Source organism: Rhinolophus sinicus, linkage group LG01 (genome assembly GCF_036562045.2).
Source record: "Rhinolophus sinicus isolate RSC01 linkage group LG01, ASM3656204v1, whole genome shotgun sequence".
Taxonomy (NCBI): domain Eukaryota; kingdom Metazoa; phylum Chordata; class Mammalia; order Chiroptera; family Rhinolophidae; genus Rhinolophus; species Rhinolophus sinicus.
Window position 1 is genome coordinate 128,975,428 of NC_133751.1, and position 12,694 is coordinate 128,988,121.

Consider the following 12,694-nt stretch of genomic DNA (forward strand, 5'->3'; position numbering starts at 1 on the left):
GACTGTTCTCTATACTACTACCTCACGCCCAAAGATTTTTTGCTAGCTACGAAATCAAACTGCAACTAGTTGATAGTAATAGTAATGCAAAGGCTAGAGCCTATAAGTACAACCAATATTACGAATGAGGTTAACATACTACTCTAGAACATTATGTAACTTCTTAGCTTAGTACTCTGAATCCAGGAAGGCAAGACTAATATGGAAATGAATTTCAGAAGCTAGAGGATGAATTATCCCTAACATTTACTCAAAAATAAGTACTAAGTACTGTGTCAGATGTGTGATTGCGTGTCCTGGAGTCTATATATTTGCTCTTAAAAATATGTGCGGGGGTCGGGGTATATTTATCCCGATTGAAATACATTTTAAAATGTTACCGAAGTGTTTGATATTGTGGTCCTATGCATTTGTGGTCCTTTTAGCATTTGGTTATTGGGAATTGGCCTGGTGCCTAGTTGGGGTATTCTGGGACTGGAGAAATATATACTTAGAATAAGTCTCCAGCAAATACAGTTTCTGCTCCTGAACTTAAATTGAGATTTCACCAGTTCTTTTACTGACTCTGGCACTCAGACTTTGCGGTCAAGAATAGCCATATGAGAGCATCACATTGCCAGGGAGTAGGTATAAAAAATCTACTGCAAATATTTTCTGTTAGCAGAGCCTCCCAACTCAAACAATCCATCCTGTAGTAATCAATAAAGTGAGACTGGGCCACATGTCAGCAAATTGATTAAAAAAAAAAAAATACCGTTACAAAGTAGCCAGTGCCAGAGAAGAAAGGAATGTTTTTAATGTTTATCATAGAAAAATCTGCAAATGATGGTGGGATTTCCTTTGTAGGAGGTTGCGCCCCTCAGGCACGTCCTGCCGCTATTCGACAGTGTAATCCAGCCTGCAGAAAACCTTTCTCCTACTGTACACAGGTGAGTCATGGACTGGAGACTTCTACAAGTATTTTAATTGCTGTGTTATACATATGCTGTTGGATGTTTTCCAGCTACAGCCAAGCAGCAGTTCTGCGTGCGCATGATACCACCTAGAGGTTTTTGCAGGAGTAATCACAGCCTATTAAGAATTTCTTTGCAGGGCCATGATTTAAGGCAAGCAGTATTTTTGCTATAAATCTGTCTATAGGAAAATCTATTTTTCAGTCATCTAAATTATATTAAACTCTATCAATAAATGTTCTCAGTTGATATATTCTTCCATTCTTAGCCTTTCATATACCTAAACTATTTTGAAAAATATTATAAATGCTGTGTTCACATTTGCTAAATATTATGTAGTAAAATTAATTACAATGTAAGTACTATATTTTTACTTCATTTTAAATAAGTTAAATATATGCCTAAGGATACAAATTACATATATGTGTGTGTGTACATATATATATGTGTGTACACACACATCTATATATTTTTAAATTATTTTTTATTTTTCAATTACAGTTGACATACAATATTATATTAGTTTCAGGTATACAACATCATAATTAGACATTTATATAACTTACAAACTTATCACCCCAATAAATATAGTACCAATCTGACACTGTGCATTGTTATTACAATATTATTGACTATATTCCTTATACTGTATTTTACATCCTTGTGACTATTTTGTAATAACTGATTTGTACTTCTTAATCCCTTCCCTTTTTCACCTTGCTCCCTAACCCCCCATCTGCCTGGCAACCATCAAAATGTTCTCTATATCTAGTTTATATTGTTTGTTCATTTATTCTGTTCTTTAGAGTCCACATATAAGTGAGATCATATGGCATTTGTCTTCCTCTGTCTGACTTACTCCACTCAGCACTATACCCTCTAGGTCCATCCATGTTGTTGCAGATGGCAAGATTTCATTTTCTGAGTAATATTCCATTGTATACACGTACCACCTCCTCTTTATCCATTCATCCATTGATGAACACCCAGGCTGGTTCCATATCTTGACTGTTTTAAGTAACGCTGCAGTAAACATATGTCCCTTCAAAATAGTGTTTTTGGTTTCTTAGGATAAATACCCTTCAGTAGGATTACTGGCTTCCTTTTTGTGTCTTGCTATAGCCTTTGTTTTAAAGCCTGTTTTATCTGCTATATGTATTGCTACTCCAGATTTTTCTTTTTCATTTCCATTTTTATGAAATATTTTTTTCCACCCCTTTATTTTTTCTATGTGTGTCTTTCAATCTGAAGTGAGTCTTGTAGGCAGCGTATGTAAGGCATTCTATCTTTTGCTTGGAGGATTTAGTCTATTTATATTTAAAGTAATTGTTAATTTACTTTAACAATAAAATGTACTTACCGCCATTTTATTCATATTTTTGATCTTTTGTTTCATCTTAAAGAAGTCCCTCTAAGATTTCTTGTATTATTGGTTTGGTGGTAATGAACTCCTTTAGCTTTTTCTTGTCTGGGAAGCTCTTCATCTGTCCTCTGATTCTAAATGATAGCTTTGCTGGGTAATGTTGGTTGTATGTCTTTGCTTTTGATCACTTTCATTATTTCCTGCCAATCCCTTCTGGCCTGCAAAGTTTCTATTGAGAAATCAGCTGACAATCTTATGGGAGCTTCCCTGTAGGTAACTAACTGCTTTTATCTTGCTGCTTTTCAGATTCTCTTTTTCTTTTTATTTAACCTTTGGCATTTTAATTCTGATGTGTCTTGGTGTGGGCCTATTTGGGTTCATCTTGTTTGAAACTCTGCTTCCTGGGCTTTTATATTTCCTTCACCAAGTTGGGGAAGTTTTCCATCATTATTTCTTCAAATAGATTTTCAATTCCTTTCTCTCTCTCTTTCTGGTATTCCTATGAAGGGAATATTGGTATGCTTGATGTTGTCCCAGAGGTCCTTTAAACTGTCCTCATTTTTTTTTAATTCTTTTTATCTTTTTTGCCGTTATGATTGGGTGTTTTCTGCTACCTTATGTTCTACATTGCTGATATGATCCTCTGCTTCGTCTAATCACTATTGATTCCCTCTAATGTATTCTTTATTTCTGACTAGTTCTTTTTTTGTTTTCTATCTCTTTGTTGAAGTTCTCTCTGAGTTTGTTGAGTATCCTTATAACTAGTGTTTTGAACTCTGCCTCTGGTAGATTGCTTGTCACCATTTTGTTTAGTTCTTTTTCTGGAGTTCTGTTCTTTTAAGACTGGGAGGCATGTTTTTTTGTCTCCCCATTTGGCTGTCTCCCTGTGTTTGTTTCTGTGTTTTAGGTAGAGCTGTTTCCCACTCTTGGCAGAGTGGCCTTACATAGTAAGTGTCCTATGGGGCCCAGTGGCTCAGTCTTCCTGTTCACCTGAGCTGGGTGTACCCGGTGTGTCCCATGTTGTGTGGGTTGTATGTGCCCTCCTGTTGTAGTTGAGCCTTAGTCGCTGTGTGTATGTCAATGGCAAGGACTGACACTCAGTTTGACTGGTTGTGAGGACTGGTCATGACTACAGGGAAGGAGCTGTTTTGCAGTTGCTGACCCTATGCAGTAGGACTCTGGTTCCTGCCCAGTCTTTCCTTGGGTATGTCGTTTGTGGAGGTGGTCGGGTGTGGTCTGAAGCTGGCCACTGCATGTGTTGGTTCTCAGGCCTCTTGGAAGGGGGGTCTGTTGCAGGCCAATGTCAGCTGCTGCCTGTGCCCTGCCTGGGGCCATTTGGTATGAGTGACACAATGATCTGTAGATGGTTGCCATTTGTACTGGGCTTGGGGCTCCTTAGCAAGAAGTACGGGCAAGGCTGAGTCCAGATGGTGTTTGTTTGGGGTTTGGGAATCTTTGGGAGGTTTTTAGGAAAGTCCATGGCATGAGCCAAGATAGGCAATTTATATATAAAGCCACTGGAAGCATCTTGGGGAGAATGGTGTCACTAGGTTGATGGGGCCTCAGGTATGGGGCCTGCTTGCACGTGGGGTCAGGGGAAGGCCCCCACAAAGGAATAATGGCTTCTACAACTGCTTCTGTCTGGGAGAAAGCTCCCTTCCTCCCCTTGACCTGGAGCCAGAAATTTAGTTCCTACCTGTATGTCCCAGTTGCCTGTTGAGCTGCTGCCCATGTGTGTGCTCTTTTAAGAGGAACACCTGGGACTCCAACTACAATATCCACTGGTTTTCACAGCCAGAAGTTGTGGGGATTTCTCTTCCTGCCACTGGAACTCTAGGCTGGGGAACCTGGTGTGGGGCTGGGAACCCTCACTCCTGGGGGGACCTCTGCAGCTGAGATGTCCCACCGATTTTTAACCCTCACACTTGTGTGTGGGACCAGCCTGTGTCATGGCTTCATCCCCCCTACTAGTCTTGGTATGGCTTCTTCTGCATATCCTTTGTTGTAAGAATTCTGTTCAGCTAGACTTTAGGTGATTCTCAATGATGGTCATTCTATAGTTTAGTTAATTTTGATGTGGTCATGAAAGGAGACAATCACAGTGTTTAGGCACTCCGCCATCTTGACCAGAAGCCCCCCACCGCCTTTTTTTCCTGCAGAAATCTTTTCCTGTTCTCCCTTAACTCCCATCTACCACTGCTCAGGAATTAATGCAAAAGAGTCAATGTATTCTAATCAATGACACTTATAATGTGCAGTGCATATATAATTTTTTAGAAAGTTATGTGATGTTCCTTAAACAGGTTTCTTCTCATAGGCATGTGCCTTTGGTGAAATCTTTCTTGCTCCACATGGGTGGCCTTCCTTGAGTGCAGAACCAAACCTACAAGCAGAGAGGTAGTTCAGACTAGTTAGTGATCAATGGTAGAAGGTGAGAGAGGCACTCAGCAGATGGGGCAACAATAGAGCTCAAAGAGCACAACTCAAGATATGTACATAATTTCTATTGTTTTGCTTCTCAGTATCAAGGGCAGATTGGAGTGAGTGGACAGGGATCTGAAACAGGTTGGGGAGGGGGGAAGAGTGAAGGATAATTTGATTAAATGGAACGTCTCTGAGACATAAAAGGATGTAGTTAATACTCTCTATTGACAAAGAATTGTGATTTCATATTTGGAAGGAGAAAGAATTATAAACCACTAGAAATAGCTGATGATTTATTTAAGGGTTGATTTTTGAACTAAGAAAGATGAACTGCTTATTGGATTTTCATCTCTTTGGCAAGTCTGTTGCTAAAAAACCTTAAATTGCCATGACATGCTAATATCAAATGTTTCCAACATTTAAATTATTTTTTCATCAGCACAACTCACTGTGTAACCATAAGTATATTTTTATGCTGTAGGGTGGAGTCTGTGGCTGTGAGAAGGGTTATACAGAGATAATGAGATCAAATGGTTTTCTGGATTATTGCATGAAAGTACCTGGCTCAGAGGATAAAAAAGCTCATGTGAAAAACCTTCCTGGGAAAAATAGACCTGTGAATTCAAAAATACATGATATATTTAAAGGATGGTACCTTCAACCCCTTGATCCAGGTACGTTTCAGTTATGAATAAGAAATGTAAATTTTCTCATCGGGGATTGGGTTTCATATTTATGACTTCTGTCCATGGCAGGAAGAATGGAGGGAAGGCATAAAAAAGAAAAGCAGGGGGAAATATGGTATAGTTTAAGGTTTTTCAAATCTGAGTATTGTATAATGTATGGTCCCTTTTAAATGTAAAATATTTTCATGGATGGTTGAAGATAAGTTTATCAACTCCAGCCTAAGAGATGCTGAATTAAATAACTACAATTAAAACCTTTAAAATATATATTAATTGTGAATTCTTTCTGCAAAAGTGTATTTTTTTCCAACTGTGAATTTGTGTATATGATTTAAATTAAAAGCAAAAATTGGAATCGATTCTCAGGAACATGCAGATACCTTAGGAAATGTCCAGGGACTCTATATGGTTTGAGAAACTGGTGAAATGATAGAAAGTATCCATTTCAGAGGCAGACCGACCTTGTTGTCATCATGGCTCAGACTTTCTTCACCTCCCTGGACTTATTTCTTCATCTATTGAATCAATCTAGAAGTACCTACTCTGCAGGATCGTAATGGGTATTAGAGGTATCAGGCCTGTAGGGCTCAGGAACTGGTGATTGTGAAGATCAGGAATTAACATTTATTAGATGCTTTCTGTGTACCCTGTGGTTCTGTGCTGGTTATAGTGCAGGAATCATTTCATTATTTTCTGGCAACCTAATGAGATGCTATCATTCCCATTTTAGAGATTAGGAGTCTGAAACTGCGCAAATAAATTTAACCAAGGTCACACTATCATTAAGTGACATAAGGTCTGAAAGTCATGCCATAAAGCCCTTTACATAGCACTGGTCTCTGCTTCTCACTTTGTAAAGTGGGCAGAAAATGAAAGCAAGATACTCTATCAGATGTACCACTTCTAAGAAACAAAATGCTACTAATGACTGAACAAAGTGACGTAAGTCACAGGGCATGGAGAGGGAAGAGACAGACAAAGTTTAGGCAAAATATACCCTGGGAACTCTCCTACCTGACCCTAGGCCTTTGCCAGACCGAAAGTGCCTTGATGTTGTGCTTAAATGAAATAAAAACCAAAGCCCAGCCCCAAAGGACCCTAGATCTTGTGGAAGAAACAAGATTTGCAATCTTCAACCCATTTATAAGGGTGATCACAATATCTTCCTCACTTCTGATTCCCCTGTATGTCTGGTTGTGCTATAAAGTTTTAAAAACATCTTATTCATCTTGTAACTAAGCAGTAATTTTACTTTGAAGGACACATGGTATGCAATGTAGCCAGGCTTACCTGTTGCCTGTAGACCCACTTCAGGAAAAGAATTAGGGTGAGGTTCCAGGGATATGAGTCTTTAAATTTACAAGTGAGGTTCTTAAACTTTGGTAGTTTAATTAAAGAAAGCATCCATAATATCATGTATATAAATATACACATGTGTCTATGTGTATACATATAGATTATTCATATATACATTATTGTGTACTCATATATATGTATATAAGCATATATACTATATATTTACTTGGGGAAGAGAGTTTATAACTTTCACTATGTTTTCGTGAGAGTATAAATTGGAGCAACCTTTAGGAGAGCATCTAGGCAATATAGATCACACATTGTAACAAAGTTTTTCTCCTAGTAATTCATCATACAATATACACACATATACTAATGTAAATGATATTCATTACATGATGGCTTTTTATATAGAAAATGAGTGGAAACAACATAAATATCTCTAGAGACAATTGTGCAATATATATCATGGATACATTAAAAAGAATGAAATAGACCTTTATGAACCAGAATGGAAATATTTCTAACATATATTGTTAAGTGAAAAAAAGTACAAATCAAAGGGAATGATATGTACCAACTGTGTCTTTAAAAAAAATAAAGTATGTATTTGTGTGTACATATCCACGTGCTTGCTTATGCAGAAAAAACGGTGAAATGATTCACAAGGAAACTGGTAGCTCATAGGTAGGGAACTGAGAGGAGAGGGTAGCAGGAAGACTTATTTTTCACCGCATATCTTTTTTGTAGTTTGAAGTTTGACCCTACATTCATTATGTTACTGTAAAGAGTTATTTTCTTTTTTAAGTAACATACTTAAAGATCATGGACCTCTCCACCAGGAATTTTAAAGTACTGGATCCTCCCAAGATTTCCACTCTATTAAGTTTAGGGCTAATAAGATTAAAGGAGCATTCTCACTTAGGGAAGACTTTTTTTTTTTTTTTTTAATTACAAATGTAAAAAACTCAGATTAGGAGATTTCATCATTAGTGTTTCAAAGAGATGAGGATCAAAGCTTTGTTAATAGCTTTATGACCCTAGAAAAATATCATTACTGCATTGAAACCTCATTCTAAAACCTGACTGAAGCTTGAAAGTGTCTTGTAAGCAAAAACTATAATAGGTGGTCAGGATATAATTGAATGAAATTGTGTTTTACTCCAAAGAAGTGTTGTTTAAAAGGTTTTGATTGTTTTTCATCCTACAGAAGCTTTTAGAATAAGATGCTGATATGTGTTTTTTGGACCTGCCGTTAATTACATTCATGGCTTATAATGAAACTTCTGTTTGTATACGTCTTTCAGAGAAGGATTACAGTTCCTTTGTTAGTCCAATTCTAAGTTTAGTTAACTGTATGCTCACATATAATAGAGCAAAAAACATTACAGTTCCAGAAACAAGTCAAATCTCTATCATATATAGAAAAAATATGCATACACTTAAGTTATATAGTAAAACTCATAAAACTGACCAGACCATTACCTATTTTTCTTTAACGCTAGCAGATAGCAAATCCAAAATAATGTACACTTGCACACATGTGGATATTATACAATAATTTGGTAAATTGATTAGCTTACTTGACCATGCAGGTTTGGTTCACCCAGCATCATTCAGGAAGCAAAGCCATAAAAAGTGGTCATAGTAATTTTCTTTGCACTCAGGAGTGTTTAATTATAATTTATTTCCTCTACTTATGTGGTCAAAATGTTTTGCAATACTTTTGTATGACATGCATAAGATTATACACACATGAAAATTAATTCAAAATAGCCTGCTAGTTGTTAGATTTTAATGATTGCCAGTGTTTGTTTAGCATTGTGAAAATTTTGATCGATTATCTTACATTTTCACCTTTTTTACGTTTAATAGCTATCACATTTGGGTATTTCCCCTTATGCTTATGACTTATGCAAGTCTTATAAATAATACATTTAAATGAGAGACAAAGCTTTTGTATGCTAAGCTTGTTATTTTATCTCTATTTTAAACAGATGGCCGAGTGAAAATTTGGGTTTATGGCGTTTCAGGTGGTGGTTTTCTTATCATGATTTTCCTAGTCTTTACTTCCTACCTTGTTTGGTAAGTACTAATTACCAGTTTATATTCCATGTTTTTATGGGTAGCATATTCATATCAGGATCATTGGCCACTATAACAGGATACTTGAACCCACAAATAATCAACAGTAGAAGTGTTGAATAGTTGAAATGGGACATCATTATCTTTATTGTCCTCATTTGAAATGACATTCTTTCATTTGATTTTCAAATAACATCAGAAGGTGCAAGAGACAAATCATTAGTCAGGACTTTCCCATTATAGCATTTTGATTTATATCAGTAGTTTTCAGTTTGGCATCTGTTTTCATTGGTATCTCCTGGCATCTCCAGGGGACTGATTCTTGGATCCCAGCCTGAGATACTGATTTAATTAGTTTTGCCTGTGGCTAGGATGTTTAAAAGTGTCCCGAGTAATTCTAATATGCAGCCAATTCTGAGAACCATTATTATACTAGGTAGTTCTAGTTCTTAAATTGGTCTATTTTGACCAGTTAGGTTAAAGTGACCAGTTGGTTCAAACAACCTGTTAGTACATTTTAAATAGCAGTGCCAAGTATTATCTACATTGACCAGCTATGAGACAAAATTTGTCAATTCCAAGAATCTAATCTTGTGACCAGTTCAGAAAATGTATAACTCTCAAAAAAGTATGATTAGTGTATTGTACGGAATATATTTTAGTTGATGAGACAGAAGTAAATACATTTAGATGTTTTCTAGTGTGTTGAGAATATTTTATTAGTTTCCTAAGCAGAATTTTCAAAGGATTTTTAAAAATATTATTGATCAAGATATTCATTGGTCTCTGTGGGGGCAGAGCCCCAGAAAGTAGTTTCCAGGCTCTCGGCCTCACATAGAAAGGTGTTGGCTCAGGTAGTAAATGGCCAACTGTGATTGCATGGCCATCAGCTGTGGCTAGTTGGCCGTCAGCTGTAACCAGTGAGCCATTGGCCACTAATATAACTGCTGTGGCTACGCTAGGAGAGAGGAGGAGAGAGAAAGAATGGGGCTAGCAAGAAGATGGCGGCTGGGCTGGCAAGTGCGGATGGTGGTTTGCGGACAGTGTGGATCCAGCCTCCAGTGAGAGTATAGTGCCGCCAGAGAGAATATAGTGGTATGACTCCCCTACCTATGGCTCCATGGGTGTTCCTTTTTGGCCTCACCATATCCTGCGTTCTTGTGTGGGGAGCGGGAGCAGAGACCCCACGGGCCTCCCTGCATGACAAATGGCGCAGCGAGCAGGGTCTCCCGCATGACAAATGGCGCAGCGAGCAGGGTCTCCCGCATGACAGTCTCATAAACTAATTCCTTGAAAAAAATTACCCAAGTTTTAATCTAGATTCAAAATCAGGCTAAATAAATTCAGCCTCAATTTCTGTTTCCAAAGCTACACAGTTCTTAAATCTTTGCTGTTGGTCAGTGAAAGTTAGTGACGAAAATATGACTTTAATTCTTTGTGCCACCTATAGTGATAGAAATTGCATCTCTATCCAACTTATGTTTCTACAATGTTATAATAAAACGTAACACCTTCAGTTAGTCATTCACCCTATAATCAAATGACAAGCTTTTTTATATTTGAATTAATGTTTTGTAAGTATTGCCTAGATCCTGTTTTAATGAACAAATGTGAAGTTCAAAGCCGTATTAACCTGTTTCCCTGAAAATAAGACCTAGCCGGACAATCAGCTCTAATATGTCTTTTGGAGCAAAAATTAATGTAAGACCCGGTATTATGTTATATTATCCGGTTTTATATTAAAGTAAAATAAGACCAGGTCTCATATTGATTTTTTGCTCCAAAAGATGCATTTGAGTTGATTGTCCAGCTAGGTCTTATTTTCAGAGAAACACGGTATATGAGAGATTTAAAGTGACAGGAAGCACTCACTACCAGAAAAATAGTAGCAAAAGAGGAGGAAGTCTGAAATTGCTGCAAAGGACATGAAGCTTTGACAGATGAGAAACTGCTCTCCAAACAAGGGACTAAATACAGTGTCGGATAATCTATTAATCTTTAAAAGCTTGGATGTGTTCTAGTTGTTATCAGCCACGTCCCCAATTCCAGTTTGTATGGCTCCCTCTTCCCTCGAATAGCAAAGATCTAAAATTAACTGTTAGTAATACTCAAAACGTTTGCCTTTTTACATTTCTCCATTCCCTCCAACTTAAAATTGTGTTAACCTTAATCCATTCCTTTAATGATAAATATTTACTGTGGCCTTTTCTGCATGACTGTAGGCTATGGGGATTAATTAGGTACATCACCGAATTCTGGTAACAAACAATCTTCTAGAGAAATTTAATGTTGTTTTTGTTTTTTTTTTAAATCAAATTTCCACTCACTTTTCCATGACCAAATTACATAAATATTTATGTACATTATTTCTCATATCTATTTTTTCATCCTCAATACCCGGTCTTAATAATCCCTCTTTGGAAATAACACAATTGTTCCATATTTGGATCACTACAAAAGTTCCCTTCTCCAGTCAGATTAGTCTCCCTAAAACTTAGCCAGGTGCTCAGCTCCCCTCCCACTCAGACACCAGCAGTGGCTTCCCATTGAAAGCAAATGACACTTGTGTTCTAGCTGCCTGGCCAATCAACTAACCTCTTTACAGTTTGAGCCCAAACAACAAATTCAATTTCATCTTCTCCTATTTTCCTATGCTCTAGACAGTTTAGGTTGTACAGTCCCAAATATATTTAAGGCTTCACGTTATCATTGAACATTAAAAACACAAAGGAAAAAATATTTCACTTCCAAAATAAACTTGTTTTATTTTGATAAAGTATTAAATTTTCTACTTTAATATTTAATGTGCTTAGTTAATGCATTCATTAATGTGCTTAGTTAATGCATTCATATCAATATTCCAACATTCTATGTTATTGCATTATAAAATACTCATTTTCTGTAATTTAATAACAGTTTATTCAAAGTTCACATGTATCTTTCAGATCAGTCACTGTCATGCTGTAGTCTCCTTTCCATAGTCAAATTCAGTTTTTCAAGTTTACCTTATTTATTTCCATCTCAATTGTTTGAGATACAGCACTTCTTTCTATCTCTTTGTGTTGCTGTTTCAGAGGTTTTATCCCAAGACCCAAGTATCTATGCATATATATTAGAAAAGTTGACCATATTATTTGTAATATGTGTGTGTGTGTGTGTGTATGTATGATCCCCAATTTTAAAAAAATGTATTGGAAAAGTACAAGGTAGTGCCTCATAATATGAAAGATTTATAGGAGTTACAGGAGTTGAAAAAAAGGCTACACTCTATTTCTGATGGATAATTTTTTAGGAGAAGTAACCTTATTTTAGGGCACTTAGGGTGGTGCATTCTAATTCTGCAAAGAGGCTTCCATTTCCATGATTTTCTGCATTATATTGCATTCATCTAAAATGAATTTATCACCATTAGTTATTGGCATTCCACCTGTTCTTCTCATTAAAACTCTAGTGCCAACATTTTCCTTATCAAACAATCTAGAATAACTTCTCCATGCCTCCTCTCCTATGGCTTACTCCATACTGGTCTTTTAGTTATTTGTATAAATATCTTCCTTCTCTACCCAACCCCAAGGACTTTGTGGGAGGGAGAGGAATAGGTGTAATGGCTCTATTTTTTTGATATATTTTTCAGCACAAGTTTAACAAATATGTATTGAACAAACGAATAAGTATATAAATAAGTGAGTAGATAAGTAAAACAAGTAATGTATTGCCCATGATTTTTAGAGACAAAAGGCAGGAAAAAAAGTATGATATTTATATGTCAAAGTACTTTACACAGATTGCCTTATTCAGTCCTCACAATAATCTAATAAGATGTTGTTTTTATCCTCATTTTAAAGAGAGAGTAAGTGATCCTTAGAAAAGTAAAATAACTTATCTGA

The 12,694-nt window shown here is 36.6% G+C and overlaps 1 protein-coding gene and 1 long non-coding RNA gene across 5 annotated transcripts in view; one reads left to right on the forward strand and one right to left on the reverse strand.

The window, feature by feature from the left end:
- The window catches only part of THSD7B (thrombospondin type 1 domain containing 7B), an 802,394-nt gene that overhangs the window by 778,945 nt on the left and 10,755 nt on the right, over positions 1-12,694 (forward strand). For all 4 annotated transcript variants that reach the window (XM_074335732.1, XM_074335728.1, XM_019752567.2 and 1 more), the window contains 3 exons: positions 847-929; positions 5,222-5,414; positions 8,720-8,807. In XM_074335732.1, the coding sequence (XP_074191833.1) occupies positions 847-929; positions 5,222-5,414; positions 8,720-8,807 (364 nt within the window). The remainder of the gene's footprint in view (positions 1-846; positions 930-5,221; positions 5,415-8,719; positions 8,808-12,694) is intronic.
- Positions 1-12,694, reverse strand: part of LOC109458701 (uncharacterized) — a 264,722-nt gene that overhangs the window by 909 nt on the left and 251,119 nt on the right. Inside the window, exon 5 of the long non-coding RNA XR_012497479.1 lies at positions 2,314-4,699. This is a non-coding gene — a long non-coding RNA (uncharacterized LOC109458701). The remainder of the gene's footprint in view (positions 1-2,313; positions 4,700-12,694) is intronic.